A 20,800-nucleotide genomic window follows, 5' to 3' on the forward strand; every position below is an offset into this window, starting at 1 on the left:
GTTCAATCCTATTGTAACATTTACTCTGGCTTGAAGTCTCAGCTGTGTGGTAAAACCAGCAATTAAGTCACCCTGCCCGCCCACCTCTGGCACCAATTGGGAAAGGAAAATCAAACCTTCCTACAACCGCATACCCAGGGCACCACCTGAAAAGTCCTCAGTCTATTAGTTCAGTTCAAAAGGTCCAAATCGATTGTCTCAGTCGGCACCTGTCTTGGGTGGGAGAGTTCAAGAGGTCTGTGGGAACTGGATCACAGGGGTCTGGTGACTTCTCTGATATGGCTTACTCCAGTGCTTCATGGAGTCAGGAGGAGCCACCTAGCAAATAGATCAGTCTGGGAAGGTTGATGTCTCCTTCCCCACTTTGCCCCTCCGTCGGACCCAGTCACTGGTATCTCTGCAGATGGCTAACCCAGTTGCCTGTAGTGAACAGATACTCCAGGGGTTTGCACCTGCCTGAATTGCAAGGAAATCTGCCAGGCCCCTGCAGTCTGCTGCTATCTAGCAGGAGGAGATGGGGCCTGACATCTTTGAGTGCTCGATGCAGGTGGTGGGGGGGAGGTGTTCACTCAGGCTTAGCCCCGTCCCTGATTGATGTTGCTAACAGAACAGAACAGACAACTTTGCGGGATTCTGTCTCTGTTTCTGCTAAAATACCTGCAGAAGACGGGCTGTTCTGAGTTCAAACGACTTTGCTGCTGGAGGTTTGTGTCCGATTACCGCTCTGAGTTGGCCCTGCCCTGGAAGCTTCCCGGGTGTGTGAGCAGCGTCAGGCAAATCCTTTGCTCACTGGTGGCCTCCTCTGGTTGCCCAGGGAGACAGGGGGTGTGGCTTCAGAATATCCAGAAGTGAGCCGTTTTGCTTTTGTTTGTGTCCTTGTGATCACAGCTTGCCTCAGCCGTGTTGGTGTGCGTTCTTCAACATTCTCTCTTGGTGCAGCTCAAATCCACCAGGATACTTACTAAATTTTAGCTCCCTTAACTCTCCTTCTGGACGGGAGCCTCTGTGGAAAGCTGGCTTCAGTCCGCCATCTTGTCTCTCCCCCTATATTTTGTTTTTTGAGATGGGGGTCTCAGAACATTGTTCAAGTTAGTATTGAGCTCCTGGACTCAAGTAATCTACTTGCCTCAGTCTTTTGAGTAGCTGGGATTATAGGCAGGCACTGTCATCCCTGGCTAAATTGCATTCTGTATGGTTTACAGTATACTGTCTTGAGTGTGTACATAACAAAATACGTAATATATTGGTTAAATTTCTGAGTAGTTATATTTTTCCTGTTGACATTTAATGTTTTTATTTTTAGAATCTTCAGCTAGATGAGGAAACACAGTATCAAACTGCTGTTGAAGAATCTTTTCAAGTAAACATCTGAAGGCTGTATACATCTTTGCATCTTTGTTACCTGCAAGTGCCATCTTTAAGGGGAAAACTACATGAAGTCACTGTTTCAGTAACTTGATGTGTATATTAATAAAAATAATTCAGTCTCTTGTTTTAGTTTTTGATTGAAAAATAAAGGTGGGCCATCTAAAAACTTCATCCTCTTGATAAGTTAAAAAATTAAGTTTAAGACATTAGCTTCAAAAGCAAAAAAAAAAAAGATTATATTTCACTAATGCAATTGTGAAAAGGGAATCCCTGTTGTACTTCATTTTTTTAAATACATTTTTGAATTTTTCATTATTATGTTGCTTTTGAAATTTGGTGCTTTTCTTCCCATTTACTTTATTGGTACATAGATAACACACAGTAGCAAATCCTGAAAGATGTGATTGATGCAAACCTACCAAATCTGAGCCAGTTATCAGCGTCACAGAATAGAAACTTGAAGTGCTAAATGGAACAATCCAAAGGAAGTTTTCTAAATATAGAGTCTAGCTAAAGAATTCAACTATAAGAAAATTGTATTTATATAACATTTAGTATTTTTAAAGACTAGTGAAATTTCTGTAATAATTTTAATTCTTACAAGGTGAAAACTTGTTGTAAAGATAGTTTTTTTCTGCTAGTAGAAGAAAATACTAAGAGAAAAAATTTATTCTTCGATGGACAATTGGTGATTTCTGTCTTGTTTAATTTGTAAGCTTGGAATATACTAAGCTGAATAACAGCTTAGCCTCAGAATGTTCAGTAGCCAGTATTTCTGATTAGCTGACATGAAACTTATACTAGGAACTTTTCAGTTGGTGATACTGTATTCTACAGATAGACTTAAATGAGAGGTTTAGCTTCATCTCAGTTTAGAAATTCATTCAAAGCTAAACATATATGTATATACATATACTTTTGTGTGTGTATACACATACCTACATGTATACGGTTTGTCAGGTTATATACAGAATTTCTATTAAGGATTTTTAAAATGGACAAGCAATAGGGGATTGAAGTATTCATCTGTTTTGATTAAAATTTTGTATACACAAGTTTTAAAAAGTGACAGTCAAATGCTAACTCTGATCTAGTTGGCTGCTATTACACCTGAAAAATTGAGTTTACACACACACAATTACCTAGATATATGGTGCTCATTTGTTATTCCCAAAAGATAATGGGTGATGATGTAGTGAGACAGATTCTACCACTCTGTTTTGCTTCTCTTTTGTCAAACCTGGATTTGTTCTTAGTATTCACTAATGAGAATCATAAAGTATTTTGTAGAAGTCCTAAATCAAAGGGAAAGGATGAAGAATGGATTAGCTGATGTTCCATACTAATATACATTGTTTATGCTTTCTTTAAAAGAACGTAAAAGAAAATCTCAAAAGTAGTTTGCTGCTAATATATACATATATTGTATAAAAAGGTATATTTTGGTTTTGTTAAAACCCTTGTTGACTTTTCTACAGTGAACTTTTTTTAACTTGATTTAATAAAAATGTTAATTTTGGAAGTGGAGTTTTGTAAAAGCCTTTTTCAAACAGTAATGACTTTATTTATGTACAGTCTTAACAATTTTTAAAAAAGCCATACATCGTAACATATGCTTTTGTTCTGTTATTTTAAAGAGATGTTTACTGTGTGCTTGAACATTTTCCCTGTAGTTATATATTTTAAGAATAGCTGTACATGACCAGGTGCGATGGCCCATCCCTGTAATCCTAGCACTCTGGGAGGTCAAGGCGGGTGGATTGTTAGAGCTCAGGAGTTCGAGACTAGCCTAAGCAAGAGTGAGATCCTGTCTGTACTAAAAATAGAATAAATTAGCTGAGTGTTGTGGTTAGTTCCCGTAGTCCTAGCTACTTGGAAGGCTTGAGGCAGGAGGCTCACTTGAACAGAGGAGTTTGAGGTTGCTGTAACCTAGGCTGATGCCATGGCACTCTAGCCTGAGCAACAGAATGTCTCCCCCAACGCCCCCCAAAAAAGCTGTATAATAAATTCTTTTCAGAGAAAGTTTTGATCATATTTTTTTCTAATTTAAAGCAATAAACAGTCTTTCAAAGTTTAATGTCCAGTATGTTGAGTTAAAATGATTCTGAGATTTGATAATTTCATTAAAGGAAAATTATAGTAGAGATTGTGTTTTGACGTTTTGTGGATGAGTTAAGTTTTATGTTTCTCACATACAGGCTTTTTTAGAAGGAAGATGTTAACTATTTGCTTTTGTCGCAACTCATTATAGAACTGATAGTATAACATGTCTCCTTTTTTCAGTCGATTGGGAATAAGGATAGGCTTATTTAATGAAAATTAAATTTATGGAAATTTTTTATTTTTCGTAATACTTGGAGGTAAGGTGGGAAACTTGATCTGATACCTATATTTGACAGTACCTCTTAGGAAAGCTATTTATTTCAGCACATTACAGTTTATGTTAAGCACAGTCTTATTTGAAATGTGTTGCTTTGTTTTTCAATTAAAAGTGGTTTTCTCTTACTTGTGTGACTTAAATTTTGTTTACAGGTAAACTAACTTTCATAACTCACCCTGAAAGACATGTAGGAGATAACCTGTTATTTTTGTACTTAAAAAGTGGATAAGAAAAAGCTACCACATGCTGATGCTGTATGTTGGATTTAACTTTATAAAACTATTTTATCTATTTGAAATATTAATCACGAAGCAAGATTTTCAAGCCCTGTTTGCAGGTTGGCAGAAAGTAGTGGACTGGTTAATAAACACTTTTCTATCTTTCTTAAGATGTTAGGGCTATAAGAAAGTGCTGCCAAGTATGTTGTCATGTATGTGTCGAGCTGCTCGCTAAGTATTACGACCGTTTACATAAGATGTGTGTAGTTAATGAGATTTTAATACGTATGTAAGGACTATTTTCAAATCTTTTTAGTTGGGTATTTTCAAGATACTTTGTAGTTAGGAGATTTTAAAGTGTTTGTAAGGACTATTTTCAAATCTCTTTTAGTTTCCAATAGAAACCAAAGGGCTTGCAGTAGATACAGAAGAGAGGGTAGGAAAATCTTTGTATAAACCTGAAAATGATGTTACTTGGACCAGACACCTGGTTCTGATTCTGCAGGTTGATAACATGGTTTTGAACAGATTTCATCACCTCTCACCTTTGCAGTTTGTGAGGGTTGAATGAGTTAATTTATGTGAATCATTACAAAGTTTTGAGATATGCAAAAATCGAAGTCCTCGTGGAGGGAAACAAACCTTTCTGGCAACTTGGACCAGTGAGTGAGGACGCTGTGACTGTTTTTTTTGGAAATGAAATAATGGCCCATAACACAACCTGTCTCAAAACTTGTATAGTGACCCATGTACAAAGTGCTTGGCATAGAGTCTGCTATCGTTACTACTGTGTATCCAGTGCAAATCAACCAGTTTTATATTTATCTGGCAAGTCCTACTTCAGTCTGTAAAATCCCTTTTAGAAAGTGGAGTATTTTTTTTCCTATAAGAATACAGAAACTGCCTGACATGATGGCTCACGCTTCTCAGGAGTCTCTACTAAAAATAGGAAAACAAGCTGTCTTTGTAGCAAGCACCTGTAGTCCCAGCTAATGAGGAGGCAAGGGGATTGCTTGACCCAAGAATTTAAGGTTGCTGCTGTGAGTTTTGACGCCATAGTAGTTTACTCAGGGAGATTGAATGACATTCAGTCTCAAAAAAAAAAAAAAGTTTTTTGTCTATTTGCTAGTCTCAGCTTTTCTGGAAAGATTATTGTATTTGTCTCTAAGAAGTACAAATATCCCATACAATGAGGAATTCTAAATAAAAATGTCATTTAGAATAATTTTATAGGGAACAATCAGCTGAGTATTTCTCAAATGTATACCCAGGATTTGTGCTGAGAAATTGACCTACCCAATTTTATTTTCAACATGCTCAGTTCTTATCCAATAATTAACATGAAATCATTGTGTCTAGAAGAAAGCTTAGCAGATCATTTGAATACCTTACATATTATTATCTAGGTTATTTGGTACCCGTAGGGAGTGTAAAATAGGTTTTCTGACCTTTTGGAAAGTTCATGTGTATTTGTTGAGAATACTACTTTATACCAACTGTTTCTGTTTCCAAGTAGAATTGATAATGTTATACCACAAAGCATTGTTTTATATTTGTGAAGGAATTTTAGGGTTGCTTGAGGTCACAGTTTTCAAACTTCTTAGTCTGAGGGCACTTTTTCACTTAGAAACTATTGAGAACTCCAAAGCAGTTTTGTTTATTTATGTATTTATTTTTATTGTCAGGGATTCATTGAGGGTACAAGAAACCAGTTTACACTGATTACATTTGTTAGGTAAAGTCCCTCTTGGATTTTGCCCCCAAAAGGTGTGTCACACACCGAGACCACCCCTCCTCCCCCCAGCAGTTTTGTTTTTATGGATACAGTCAGCACACTATCATGTTTCAGTCAATGATGGGCTACATATACAATGGTGGTCCCATAAGATTATAATATATTTTTACTGTACTTTTTCTAAGTTCAGATATGTTTAGATACACAAATACCACTGTGTTACAATTACCTACCATGTTCAGTACAATAACATGTACAAATTTGTAACCTAGTGATAGGCTATGCTGTGTAGCTCAGGTGTTTAGTAGGCTGTACAATTTAGGTCTAAGGACTTTGGTTCTTGCACAGTGATGAAATTACCCAATGACATTTCTTGGAACAAATCCCTATTGTCAAGTGACCCATGGCTGTATATTTATCATTCTTGATCATTATTAACATTTTTAATGGTAAATGCCAAAATGGGCTGGGTGTAGTGGCTCATGCCTGTAATCCTAGTACTTTGGGAGGCTGAGGCAGGAGGATCCTTTGAGGTCAGGAGTTCAAAACCAACTTGAAGAACAAAGCAATATCCCATCTGTACAAAAAAAAAAAAATACAAAAATTGTCCAGGTGCGGGAGCACATGTCCGTAGTCCCAGTTGTTCAGAGGGTTGGGAGGGTTGCTTGAACCCAGGAGTTTGAGGTGGCAGTGAGCTATGAGCCACTGCCCTCAGGCCCAAGCAATAGTGTCTCCAAAAAATTAAATAACCAATCACTCCAATATGTCTCTCCTTAGGGAAAATGAAGACTTCCTTAAGATTTCCAAATTTGGGTCACTTCATAGTGGTCAATGGAACAATACAACAAGAGGGCATTTCAATTCTAAATATTTATGCACCCAACTTAAACGCCCCCATATTTATAAAACAGACCTCGTTGGTGTGAGCAATATGATATCCATAACACCATTATAGCTGGGGACTTTAACACCCCCTGTAAGAACTGGACATATCCTCTAAACAGAAACTAAAAGCTACAAAGAACTTGGATCTAAAATGTATGAAGAATTCTCTGATCTTAACAGTAGGAAATCCAATTAGAAATGGGCAAAAAATGTGAAGGGACATTTCACCAAGGAGAGATGGCAAATGACACATTAAAAGATGTCAAATATCATTAGCCATTAGAAATAAAAAAACCACAGTGAGACATCCTTTATGAATGGCTTAAATTAAAAAAAATCATTATACCAAATGCTGGTAAAGATGCAGAGAAACAGGATTCCCTCATACATTGCTGGTAAAATGGTACAGCCAATCTAGAGAAAGTTTGGCAACTTATTATAAAACTGCATATATATATCCACAGTACACCTACCGAATTCTGGAAATTGTACAATATTACAGTACTATTATGGAACATATGGTCAGCATTCAAATTTCACCAATTGTCCCAACTAAGGAACCTTGAATTTGAAACCAGGTCCTGCCATTTATGCCTCCTTGGGCAAGTCAACTGATCACTGATCTCTATAATGTAGTCCCTGGGTTTTGTTTTTTTTTTTTTTTTTTTTTTTTTTTGGTAAAATAGGAGTAGAAAAGCCCTACCTCACAGTGTCATTGAAAAGATTAAAACAATGCCTACCAGTGAACACTCAATTTCATTTCAATCTTTCACTTCTTTTCTCCTGAAAATTTGAAAAGGCTAGTCTCACTACTTCTTTCAGCTTTTGTAAATGTCTGACCTATTCTTTCTCTTTATGTTATAGTTACAAAGATATCTAAAAACAAAATACAGCTTTAAAGGTACCTTGTGTGCATTATAAAAACCATTTGTTTCTGCTGGTTAAGAACTTATGGGTCCACAGGAAGGAAATTGCCTTAAAAAAGACATCTGTTGGAAAGACCATCCATCCTGTATTGAATTTGATCTTGCAACTTTGTAAGAAATTATTTGAGTGTACTTGTATAGGTGTATTTTGGGGTTCTGTTTTTTTTTTTTATTAAATCATAGCTGTGTACATTGATATGATCATGGGGCATCATTCACTAGATTCACAGACCGTTTACCAAGTTTCACATATACCCTTGTAAGATGCACCGCTCGTGTAATCCCACCAATCCCCTTCCCTCTACCCACCTCCCCCTTCCCTCCACTCCCTTTCCCCCTTTCCCCTATTCTTAGGTTGTAACTGGGTTATAGCTTTCATGTGAAAACCCTAAATTAGTCTCATAGTAGGGCTGAGTACATTGGGTACTTTTTCTTCCATTCTTGAGATACTTTACTAAGAAGAATATGTTCCAGCTCTATCCATGTGAACATGAAAGAGGTAAAGTCTCCATCTTTCTTTAAGGCTGCATAATATTCCATGGTGTACATGTACCACAATTTATTAATCCATTCGTGGATTGATGGGCACCTGGGCTTCTTCCATGACTTAGCAATTCTGAATTGGGCTGCGATAAACATTCTGGTATAAATATCTTTGTTATGATGTGATTTTTGGTCTTCTGGGCCCAGTAGAGGAATTACAGGATTGAATGGCAGATCTATTTTTAGATCTCTGAGTGTTCTCCATATCTCTTTCCAAAAGGAATGTATTAATTTGCATTCCCACCAGCAGTGCAAAAGTGTTCCCTTTTCTCCACATCTGCGCGAACATCTCTGGTCTTGGGATTTTGTGATATAGGCTAGTCTCACTGGAGTTAGATGGTATCTCAAAGTAGTTTTGATTTGCATTTCTCTGATGATTAAAGATGATGAGCATTTTTTCATATGTCTGAAGGCCACATGCCTGTCTTCTTCAGAGAAGTTTCTCTTCAAATCCCTTGCCCAGCCTGCAATAGGATCCCTTGTTCTATTCTTGCTAATGCGTTTGAGTTCTCCGTGGATTCTGGTTATTAAACCTTTGTCGGAGACATAAACTGCAAATATCTTCTCCCATTCTGAGGGCTGTTTGCTTGCTTTACTTACTGTGTTCTTGGCTGTGCAGAAGCTTTTTAGTTTGATCAAGTCCCAGTAGTGTATTTTTGAAGCTGCTTCAATTGCCCGGGGGGTTCTCCTCATAAAATACTCGCCCAGCCCGATTTCTTCAAGGGTTTTCCCTGCACTGTCCTCTAGTATTTGTATAGTTTCATGTCTTAAGTTTAAATCTTTGATCCAGTGAGAGTCTATCTTAGTTAATGGTGAAAGGTGTGGGTCCACTTTCAGTCTTTTACAGGTTGCCATCCAGTTCACCCAGCACCGTTTGTTAAATAGGGAATCTTTTCCCCACTGAATGTTTTTAATTGGCTTGTCAAAGATTAAATAATGGTAAGTAGCTGGATTCATCTCTTCATTCTCTATTCTATTCCAGACATCTACCTCTCTGTTTCTGTGCCAATACCATGCTGTTTTGATCACTATTGATTTGTAGTACAGTCTGAGGTCTGGTAGCGTAATTGCTCCTGCTTTGTTTTTATTTCTGAGTAATGTCTTGGCTATTCGAGGTCTTTTCTGATTCCATATAAAACGAAGTATTGTTTTTTCCAGATCTTTAAAGTATGACAGTGGAGCTTTAATAGGGATTGCATTGAAATTATATATTGCTTTGGGTAGTATAGACATTTTAACTATGTTGATTCTTCCCAGCCATGAGCATGGTATGTTTTTCCATTTGTTAATATTTTCAGCTATTTCTTTTCTTAGAGTTTCATAGTTCTCTTTATAGAGATCTTTCACGTCCTTTGTTAGATAAATTCCCAAATATATCATCTTCTTTGGCACTACTGTGAATGGGATAGAGTCCTTAACTGTTTTTTCAACTTGACTGTTGTTGGTATATATAAAGGCTACCGATTTATGAATGTTGATTTTGTAACCTGAGACGCTGCTGTATTCCTTGATCACTTCTAGGAGTTTTGTAGTAGAGTCCCTAGTGTTTTCCAGATATACTATCATATCATCTGCGAAGAGTGAAAGTTTGATCTCTTCTGACCCTATATGGATACCCTTGATCACCTTTTCTTCCCTAATTGCAGTGGCTAAAACTTCCATTATAATGATAAAAAGCAATGGAGACAATGGGCAGCCTTGTCTGGTTCCTGATCTGAGTGGAAATGATTCCAATTTAACTCCATTCAATATGATATTGGCTGTGGGTTTGCTGTAGATGGTCTCTATCAGTTTAAGAAATGTCCCTTCTATACCAATTTTCTTAAGTGTTCTGATCATGAAGGCATGCTGGATATTATCAAAAGCTTTTTCTGCATCGATTGAGAGAATCGTATGGTCTTTGTTTTTTAATTTGTTTATGTGCTGGATTACATTTATAGATTTACGTATATTGAACCAGCCTTGAGATCCTGGGATAAAACCGACTTGGTCATGATGTAGGATTTGTTTGATGTGTTGCTGGATTCTGTTTGTTAGGATCTTGTTGAATATTTTTGCATCTATATTCATTAGTGATATCGGTCTATAATTTTCTTTTCTTCTTCCCTGGTGTGGGGATCAGGGTGATGTTTGCTTCATAGAACGTGTTGGGTAGTCTTCCTTCTTTTTCTACCTTTTGGAACAGGTTGAGTAATATAGGTACTAATTCCTCTTTAAAGGTTTGGTAGAATTCAGACATGAAAGCTTCTGGTCCTGGGCTTTTCTTTTTAGGGAGGTTTTGTATGGTTGATGCTGTTTCAGAACTTGATATGGGCCTGTTCAACATTTCCACTTGATTCTGGCTAAGTCTTGGAAGGTGACATGCTTCCAAGTATTGGTCAATTTCCTTCATATTTTCATATTTCTGAGAATAAAGTTTCTTGTAATATTCATAAAGGATTTTTTGGATTTCTGATGAGTCTGTTGTTATTTCGTCTTTGTTGTTTCTGATTGATGAGATTAGAGATTTTACTCTCTTTTTTGGGGAGCGTTCAAAGGCTTTATCTTCAATGTCAGAAATCCTTTCTTCTGCTTGCTCCATTCTGTTACTGAGGGATTCTACTGTATTTTTCATATCTTTGAGGGCTGCAAATTCTTGCTTCAGTGTGTCTAAGTCTTTGGTGGTTTTGTCTTTAAATTCGTTAAATTCTTGAGACAACTTTTGAATTTCTCCTCAAATTCCTAATTCCACTTTGTTAAACTTGTCTGCAATCCAAATTCTGAATTCGATTTCTGACATCTCAGCCAGTTGTTTATGAATGGGATCGTCAATTGCATCTGCCATATCTTTCCTTGAGGGGGTTGATCTATTCTGGTTATTCATTTTACTAGAGTTTTCCCGCTGATTCCGCCCCATGGTTGTTTTACTCCCTCTGATTTTTTCCCCTGGGGCTTTATCGAGGGCCCCTACAGTGTTGTGGCCTGAGAAACTGGGGCCCTGTCTGGTGTGGTGGGGCTAAATGGTTCTGCCTTGTTTTCAGCTGGTTTCTGTTCCACCCTAGTGAAACAGATACTTTGGATTGAAGTCTCAGCTGTGGAGAAATATCAGCAATTAAGTCACCCCACCCCCCACCGGCAAACAATTGGAAAAGAAAAATCAAACCTTCCTACCACCATGCACCTAGGGCACCACCTGATTTGTCCTGAGGTGATTGGTTCAGTTCAAAAATGTCCAAATCAATTGTCTCAGTCTGCACCTGTCTTGGGTGAGAGAGTTTAAGAGGTCTCTGGGAACTGGATCACAGGGGTCTGGTGACTACTCTGGTGTGGCTTGCTCCAGTGCTGCATGGAGTCAGGAGAAGCCACCCAGCCTATAAATCAGTATGGGAAGGTTGCTGCCTCCTTCCCCACCTTGCACCACTTCACACCCAGTCACTGATAGCCCTGCAGTTGGCTGACCCAGTTGCCTGTAGTGAATCGGTACTCCAGGAGTTTGTACCTGCCTGAATCACAAGGAAGTCTGCCAGACCACTACGCTCTGCCTCTCTCCAGCAGAAGGAGGTGAGGCCTGACAACCTCGGGTGCTAGATGAAGGTTGAGGGGTTTTCACTCAGGTCCAGTCTTGCCCCTGATTAATGTTAGTGACTGAACAGAACAGAACAACTCTGTGTTTCCCCTGCAGAAGAGAAGCTGAATTGAGTTCCAAATCAGCTTGTCTTTGCTCTTGTATTGTCTATAGGCTGACGATCCCCTGAGGGCCAGGTGCGTCTTAGGTTTAGTAAAGCGGACCTCTGGGTCAGCCCCACCCTGGGAGTTTCCCTGGTTTGCAAGTTGGAATTGCCTCAGGCAAACTCAGAGTCTCTGGTTGCCCAGGGAGACAGGCGGTGTGGCTTCAGAATATTCTGTAGTGAGCCGTATTGCTAGCAAAAGATGGCTGCTGCCTTATGGCTCAGGCAACCGTTGCTCCGGTGTAGCTCCCCTCCGGCCAACCGTCCTCTCTCTGTTCCCGTATCCCAGTGCCTGCACCGACCAGCTGCAGCCCAGCACTGTCTACACCCCTCTATCAATTGCCCAAGAGTCTGGACCCCTGGGGGACAGGCCTCCAGACCTTGGAGCGAGAGCAGAGGGGAGCGCGGGGAGCGCTGGAAGCCTGGGGTTGCGGGCAGAGAACACACAGCTTGCCAAAGTTTTATGCCTGGCCATATTATCACCAAAAGACGGCTGTTGCACTGTGCCTCAGGGAACTGCCACTCTGGTGCAGTCCCCTCTCCGCCGACCGACCGAGACTGGCCTCCAGACCCCAGTGTGAGCGAAGGGGAGCGCTGGGAGCTCAGAATTCCAGGTAGAGACTATATACAGTTTATACAGTTTTATGCCTGGCAGGAGGATGCCGTGGTACCCTAGTAGGGGAGGTAGGTCCAGTTTTTAGAGGGTCTCTCCTGTGGAGTGTAGTGGGAGAAACTTTGAACTCTGCCTGGTTGTTTGTGGGGCACTCTGAGCCGTTCACATGGGGGAGGGGACTTCCGTCCGCTTGGTGATGGATTTTGTACCTTTTGTTTTTATCCTTGTGGTCGCAGCTCGCCTCAGTGGCGTTGATGTGCGTTCTTCAACCTTCTCTCTTAGTGCAGCTCAAATCCACCAGGTTACTTGCTGAATTTTTGTCCTTTAACTCTCCTTCTGAACGGGAGCCTCTGTGGAAAGCTGGCTTCAGTCAGCCATCTTGTCTCCTCTCCTTTTTTTTTTTTTTGGTAGAGACTGAGTCTCACTGTACCACCCTTGGGTAGAGTGCCGTGGCATCACACAGCTCACAGCAACCTCTAACTCTTGGGCTTACGTGATTCTCTTGCCTCAGCCTCCCAAGCAGCTGGGACCACAGGTGCCCGCCACACGCCCGGCTATTTTTTTGTTGCGGTTTGGCCAGGGCTGGGTTTGAACCCACCACCCTTGGCATATGGGGCCGGCGCCCTACTCACTGAGCCACAGGAGCCACCCTCTGTGTTTTTTTTTTTTAATTATTACTTTTTTAATATTATTAAATCATAGCTGTGTACATTAATGTGATCATGGGGCACCATACACCGGTTTTATAGACCATTTGACATTTTTTCATCACACCGGCTAACATAGTCTTCCTGGCATTTTCTTAGTTATTGTGTTAAGGCATTTATATTCTACATTTACTAAGTTTCACATGTACCATTGTAAATTGCACCGTAGGTGTAATCCCACCAATCACCCTCCTTCCGCCCGTCCTCCCCCTCCCTCCCCTCCCTCACCCCCTTCCCCATATTCTTAGGTTAAAACCTAAAATATGAAAGTCACAAATTAGTTTCATAGTAGGGCTGAGTACATTGAATACTTTTTCTTCCATTCTTGAGATACTTTACTAAGAAGAATTTGTTCCAGCTCCATCCATGTAAACATGAGAGAGGTAAAGTCTCCATCTTTCTTTAAGGCTGCATAATATTTCATGGTATATATATACCACAATTTATTAATCTATTTGTGGATCAATGGGCACTTGGGCTTTTTCCATGACTTAGCAATTATGAATTGGGCTGCAATAAACATTCTGGTACAAATATCCTTATTATAATGTGATTTTTGGTCTTCTGGGTAAATACCTAGTAGAGGAATTATAGGATTGTATGGCAGATCTATTTTTAGATCTCTAAGTGTTCTCCAAACATCTTTCCAAAAGGAATGTATTAATTTGCATTCCCACCAGCAGTGCAGAAGTGTTCCCTTTTCTCCACATCCATGCCAACATATCTGGTCTTTGGATTTTGTGATATGGGCTAATCTTACTGGAGTTAGATGATATGTCAAAGTAGTTTTGATTTGCATTTCTCTGATGATTAAAGATGATGAACATTTTTTCATATGTCTGTAGGCCTTGCGCCTGTCTTCTTCAGAGAAGTTTCTCTTCAAGTCCCTTGCCCAACCTGCAATGGAATCACTTGTTCTTTTCTTGCTTATACATTTGAGTTCTCTGTGGATTCTGGTTATTAAACCTTTGTCGGAGACATAACCTGCAAATATCTTCTCAAATTCTGAGGGCTGTCTGCTTTCTTTAGTTACTGTGTTCTTGGCTGCGCAGAAGCTTTTTAGTTTGATCAGGTCCCAGTAGTGTATTTTTGAAGCTGCTTCAATTGCCTGGGGTGGGTCTTCCTCATAAAATACTCGCCCAGACTGATTTCTTCAAGGGTTTTTCCTGCACTCTTTTCTAGTATTTTTATATTTTCATGTCTTGAGTTTAAATCTTTAATCCAGTGAGAGTCTATCTTAGTTAATGGTGTGGGTCCAGTTTCAGTCTTCTACAGGTTGCCAGCCAGTTCACCCAGCACCATTTGTTAAATAGGGAATCTTTTCCCCACTGAATGTTTTTAATTGGCTTGTCAAAGATCAGATAATGGTAAGTAGCTGGATTCATCTCTTGGTTCTCTATTCTGTTCCAGACATCTACTTCTCTGTTTTTGTGCCAGTACCATGCTGTTTTGATTGCTATTGATTTATAGTATAGTCTGAGTTCTGGTAGTATGATTCCTCCTGCTTTGTTTTTATTTCTGAGTAATGTCTTGGCTATTCGAGGTTTTATCTGACTCAATTGTCAAAGATCAGATAATGGTAAGTAGCTGGATTCATCTCTGGGTTCTCTCTTCTGTTCCAGACATCTACTTCTCTGTTTTTGTGCCAGTACCGTTGTGTTTTGATCACTATCGATTTATAGTATAGTCTGAGTTCTGGTAGCATGATTCCTCCTGCTTTCTTTTTATTTCTGAATAATGTCTTGCTATTCGAGGTTTTATCTGATTCCATATAAAACAAAGTATTATTTTTTCAAGATCTTTAAAGTATGACAGTGGAGCTTTAATAGGGTTTGCATTAAAATTGTATATTGCTTTGGATAATATGGACATTTTAACCATGTTGATTCTTCCCAGCCATGAGCATGGTATGTTTTTCCATTTTTTAACATTTTCAGCTATTTCTTTTCTTAGAGTTTCATAGTTCTCTTTATAGAGATCTTTCACATCCTTTGTTAGATAAACACCCAGATATTTCATCTTCTTCTTCTTTTTTTTTTTTGTAGAGACAGAGTTTCACTTTATTGCCCCCGGTAGAGTGTCGTGGCATCACACAGCTCACAGCAACCTCCAACTCCTGGGCTTAGGTGATTCTCCTACCTCAGCCTCCCGAGTAGCTGGGACTACAGGCGCCCGCCACAACGCCCGGCTATTTTTTTGTTGCAGTTTGGCCGGGGCTGGGTTTGAACCCGCCACCCTCGGCGTATGGGGCTGGCACCCTGCTCACTGAGCCACAGGCACCGCCCCAGATATTTCATCTTCTTTGGCACTACTGTGAATGGAATAGAGTCCTTACCTGTTTTTTCAGCTTGACTATTGTTGGTATATATAAAGGCTACCGATTTATGAATGTTGATTTTGTAACCTGAGACACTGCTGTATTCCTTGATCACTTCTAAGAGTACTAGAATCCCTGGTGTTTTCCAGATATACAATCATATCATCTGCGAAGAGCAAAAGTTTGATCTCTTCTGACCCTATATGGATACCCTTGATTGCCTTTTCTTCCCTAATTGTGATGGCTAAAACTTCCATTACAATGTTAAAGGGCAGTGGAGACAATGGGAAGCCTGGTCTGGTTCCTCATGTGAGTGGAAATGATTTCAATTTAACTCCATTCAATATGATATTGGCTCTGAGTTTGCTGTAGATGGTCTCTATCAGAAATGTCCCTTCTATATCAATTTTCTTAAGTGTTCTGATCATGAAGGGATGCTGGATATTATCAAAAGCTTTTTCTGCATCAATTGAGAGAATCATATGGTCTTTGTTTCTTAATTTGTTTATGTCCTGAATTATATTTATAGATTTATGTATATTGAACCAGCCTTGAGACCCTGGGATAAAACCAACTTGGTCATGATGTATAATGTGTTTGATGTGTTGCTGCATTCTGTTTGTTAAGATCTTGTTGAATATTTTTGCATCTATATTCATTAGTGATATTGGTCTATAATTTTCTTTTCTTGTTGGGTCTTTTCCTGGTTTGGAGAAAAGGGTGATATTTGCTTCATAGAATGTGTTGGGTAGTCTTCCTTCATTTTCTATATTTTGGAAGAGGTTGAGTAATATAGGTACTAGTTCCTCGTTAAAGGTTTGGTAGAATTCTGACGTGAAGCCATCTGGTCCCGGACTTTTCTTTTTAGGGAGATTTTGTATGGTTGATGCTATCTCAGAACTTGATACAGACCTGTTCAACATTACACTTGATTCTGGTTAACTCTTGGAAGGTGATGTGCTTTCAAATATTGGTCAGTTTCGTTCAGATTTTCATATTTCTGATAATAAAGTTTCTTGTAATATTCATCAAGGATTTTTTGAATTTCTGAGGAGTCTGTTTTTATTTCATCATTGTCATTTCTGATTGATGAAATTAGAGATTTTACTCTTTTTTTTCCTGGTTAGGTTAGCCAAAGGTTTATCTATTTTATTGACCTTTTCAAAAAACCAACTTTTTGATTTATTGATCTGTTGTATAATTCTTTTGTTTTCAATTTCATTTAATTCTGCTCTAATTTGGTTATTTCTTTTCTTCTACAGGGTTTGGGGTTGGAACGTTCTTCCTCTTCCTGTTGCTTGAGATGTTACATTAAGTTGTTAACTTCCTCTCTTTTCATTCTCTTGAGAATGGCTTGCTGTGGTATAAATGTCCCTCTTAGGACTACCTTTGCGGTATCCCAGAGGTTCTGATAATTCGTGTCTTCATTGTCGTTTTGTTCCAACAATTTGGCAATTTCATTTTAATCTCATTTATGACCGAGGTATCATTCAGCATAAGGTTATATAACTTTCATGTTTTTGTATGAGTATGCAGATTCCTGTTGTTACTGAGTCCAACTTTTATTCCATGGTGGTCTAAGAAGATGCAAGGAATAATTTCTATTCCTTTAAATTTACTGAGGTTAGACTTGTGACCTAAGATGTGATCAATTTTGTAGTATGTTCTGTGGGCTGATGAGAAGTATGTGTATTCAGTTTTGTTGGGATAAAATGTACTGTAGATGTCTGCTTAATCCATATGTTGAATTGTTAGGTTTAAATCTAAAATTACTTTGCTCAGCTTCTTATTGGAGGACCTATGCAACACTGAGAAAGGAGTGTTGAAATCTCTGACTATTATGCAGCTGGAGGAAATCAAGTTGCTCATGTCTGTTAGAGTTTCTCTTATAAATTGAGGCGCATTCTGGTTGGGTGCATAAATATTAATAATTGAAATCTCAGCATATTGAGTATTACCCTCAACAAATATGAAGTGATCATTCTTATCCTTCCTTACTTCTGTTGGTTTAAAGCCTATTGTATCTACAAATAGAATTGCAACACCTGCTTTTTTCTGATTATCATTTACCTGAAATATGGACGACCATCCTTTTACCCTGAGTCTATATTCTTGTATGCAGCAAATATCTGGCCTGAGTTTTTGTATGCAGTCAGCCAACCTGTGCCTCTTTAGAGGACAGTTTATGCCATTCACATTAATGGAGAATATGGATAAGTCTGGTAAAATTTTGGGTATTGAGTTTTTTGAAAGTCCAGTGGACATTTTTAATCCTTTTGCCACTGTGTAAGTTGGAGTTTGATCAAAAGTTTCTGAGTGAGTTTACTTTTGTGGTATAGGATTGGGTTGGTCATTATGGAGGATAGGTCTGAGAATATCCTGAAGAGCTGGTTTGGTTATGGCAAATTTCTTCAACATATGAATGTCATTAAAGTATTTAATTTCTCCATCATAAATGAAACTCAGTTTAGCTGGATACAAGATCCGGGGTTGAAAGTTATTTTGCTTTAGGAGATTAAAAGTCGGTGACCACCCTCTTCTGGCTTAAAAAGTTTCAGCAGAGAGATCTGCAGTCATTCTAATATTCTTCCCTTTGAAGGTAATGGTTTTCTTTCTCCTGGCAGCTTTGAGGATTTTCTCCTTCATATTAACTTTAGTGAAGTTAATTATGATATGCCTGGGGGATGTCTTATTGGGGTTGAGTCGTGTTAGGGTTCTGAAGCTGTCCGCTATCTGAATTTCAGAATCTCTAGGCATGTCTGGAAAATTCTCTTTCATAATTTCATGCAGAAGAGCCTCTGTGCCCAACGAGGCCAATTCATCTTTTTCTGGAACTCCAATGATTTGGATATTCGCCTTCTTCGAATTATCACAGAGCTCTCAGAGAGAATGATCCATTTTTGCTCTCCATTTCTCTTCCTCTTTGAGAGTTTGGGAGTGTTCAAAGGCTTTATCTTCAATGTCAGAAAGCCTTTCTTCTGCTTGTTCCATTCTGTTGCTGAGGAATTCTACTGTATTTTTCATATCTTTGAGGGCTACAAATTCTTGCTTCAGTGTGTCTAAGTCTTTGGTGGTTTTATCTTTAAATTCGTTAAATTCTTGAGACAACTTTTGAATTTCTCCTCGAATTCCTAATTCCACTTTATTAATCTTGTCTGCAAACCAAATTCTGTATTCGATTTCTGACATCTCAGCCAGTTGTTTATGAATGGCATCTTCAATTACATATGCCATATCTTTCCTTGGGGTGGTTGATCTATTCTGGTTATTCATGTTACCAGAGTTTTTTTGCTGATTCCACCCCATGATTGTTTTGCTCCCTTTGATTTTTTTCCCCTGGGGCTTTGTCGAGGGCCTGTACAGTGTTGTGGCCTGATAAACTGGGGCCCTGTCTGGTGTGGTGGGGCTAAGTGGTTCTGTCTTGTTTTCAGCTGGTTTCTGTTCCACCCTAGTGAAACAGATACTTTGGATTGAAGTCTCAGCTGTGGAGAAATATCAGCAATGAAGTCACCCCGCCCCCCACTGGCAAACAATTGGAAAAAGAAAATTAAACCTTCCTACCACTGTGCATCCAAGGCACCACCTGATTTGTCCTGAGGTGATTGGTTCAGTTCAAAAGGTCCAAATCAATTGTCTCAGTCTGCACCTGTTTTGGATGAGAGAGTTTAAGAGGTCTCTGGGACCTGGATCACAGGGGTCTGGTGACTACTCTGGTGTGGCTTGCTCCAGTGCTGCATGGAGTCAGGAGGAGCCACCCAGCCAATAGATCAGTCTGGGAAGGTTGATGCCTCCTTCCCCACCTTGCACCACTTCACACCCAGTCACTGATAGCCCTGCAGTTGGCTGACCCAGTTGCCTGTAGTGAATCGGTACTCCAGGAGTTTGTACCTGCCTGAATCACAAGGAAGTCTGCCAGACCACTGCGCTCTGCCTCTCTCTAGCAGGAGGAGGTGAGGCCTGACAACGTCGGGTGCTTGATGAAGGTTGGGGGGTTTTCACTCAGGTCCAGTCTCGCCTGATTAATGTTACTGACAGAACAGAACAGAACAACTTTGCGGTTCCCCTCTAGAAGAGAAGCTGAATTGAGTTCCAAATCAGCTTGTCTTTGCTCTTGTATTGTCTATAGGCTTACGGTCCCCTGAGGGCCAGGTGCGTCTTAGGTTCAGTAAAGCGGACTCTGGGTCAGCCCCGCCCTGGGAGTTTCCCTGGTTTGCAAGTTGGAGTTGCCTCAGGCAAATCCTATACTCAGAGTCTCTGGTTGCCCAGGGGGACAGGGGGTGTGGCTTCAGAATATTCGGTAGTGAGCTGTATTGCTAGCAAATGATGGCTCTGTTTTATGCCTCAGGCAACCACTGCTCCGGTGCAGCTCCCTTCCGGCCAACCGTCCTCTTTCCGCTCCCGTGCCCCAGAGTCTGCACCGACCGGCTGCAGCCTGGCACTGTCTACACCCCTCGAGCAATCGCCCAAGAGTCTGGACTCCTGGGGACAGGCCTCCAGACCTTGGAGCGAGAGCAGAGAGGAGCGCGGGGAGCGCTGGGAGCCTGGGGCTGCAGGCAGAGAACACACACAGCTTTACACAGTTTTATGCCTGGCCGTATTGTCACCAAAAGACGGCTGTCACACTGTGCCTCAGGGAACTGCCGCCCCAGTACGTTCCCCTCTCAGCCAACCATTTAGTCCTCACTCTCGTGCCCTGGAGCCGGTGCCGACCAGCTGCAGTTGAGGCCCCATCCACACCCCTCAAGAAATCACCCAAGACTCTGAACTCCTGGGGGACTGGCCTCCAGACCTCAGTGTGAGTGGAGGGGAGTGCTGGGAGCTCAGAATTCCAGGTAGAGACTATATACAGTTTATATAGTTTTATGCCTGGCAGGAGGATGCCATGGTACCCTAGTAGGGGAGGTAGGTCCAGTTTTTAGAGGGTCTCTCCTGTGGAGTGTAGTGGGAGGACCTTTGAACTCTGCCTGGTTGTTTGTGGGGCACTCTGAGCCATTCTCATGGGGGAAGGGGGACTCCTGTCTGCTTTTTGATGGATTTTGTACCTTTTGTTTTTATCCTTGTGGTCGCAGCTCGCCTCAGCAGGGTTGATGTGCGTTCTTCAACCTTCTCTCTTAGTGCAGCTCAAATCCACCAGGTTACTTGCTGAATTTTTTTCCTTTAACTCTCCTACTGGACGGGAGCCTCTGTGGAAAGCTGGCTTCAGTCAGCCATCTTGTCTCCTTCCCCTCTTTGGTGGTTTTGTCTTTAAATTCGTTGAATTCTTGAGACAACTTTTAAATTTCTCTTCGAATTTCTGATTCCAACTTTTGAATTGCTCCTCAAATTTCTAATTCCAAATTTTCCTCCATTGTATTAATCTTGTTTGCAATCCAAATTCTGAATTTGATTTCTGACATCTTGG

At 40.1% G+C, this 20,800-nt stretch overlaps 1 protein-coding gene across 2 annotated transcripts in view; it reads left to right on the forward strand.

Moving 5' to 3' along the window:
* Positions 1-2,893, forward strand: part of RNF138 (ring finger protein 138) — a 44,231-nt gene extending 41,338 nt beyond the window's left edge. For both annotated transcript variants that reach the window (XM_053571688.1, XM_053571689.1), the window contains exon 8: positions 1,304-2,893. In XM_053571688.1, the coding sequence (XP_053427663.1) occupies positions 1,304-1,372 (69 nt within the window). In that variant the 3' untranslated portion in view covers positions 1,373-2,893. The remainder of the gene's footprint in view (positions 1-1,303) is intronic.
* Positions 2,894-20,800: the final 17,907 nt, after the last annotated feature.

The sequence above is a fragment of the Nycticebus coucang genome, chromosome 19 (genome assembly GCF_027406575.1).
Source record: "Nycticebus coucang isolate mNycCou1 chromosome 19, mNycCou1.pri, whole genome shotgun sequence".
Classification (NCBI taxonomy): domain Eukaryota; kingdom Metazoa; phylum Chordata; class Mammalia; order Primates; family Lorisidae; genus Nycticebus; species Nycticebus coucang.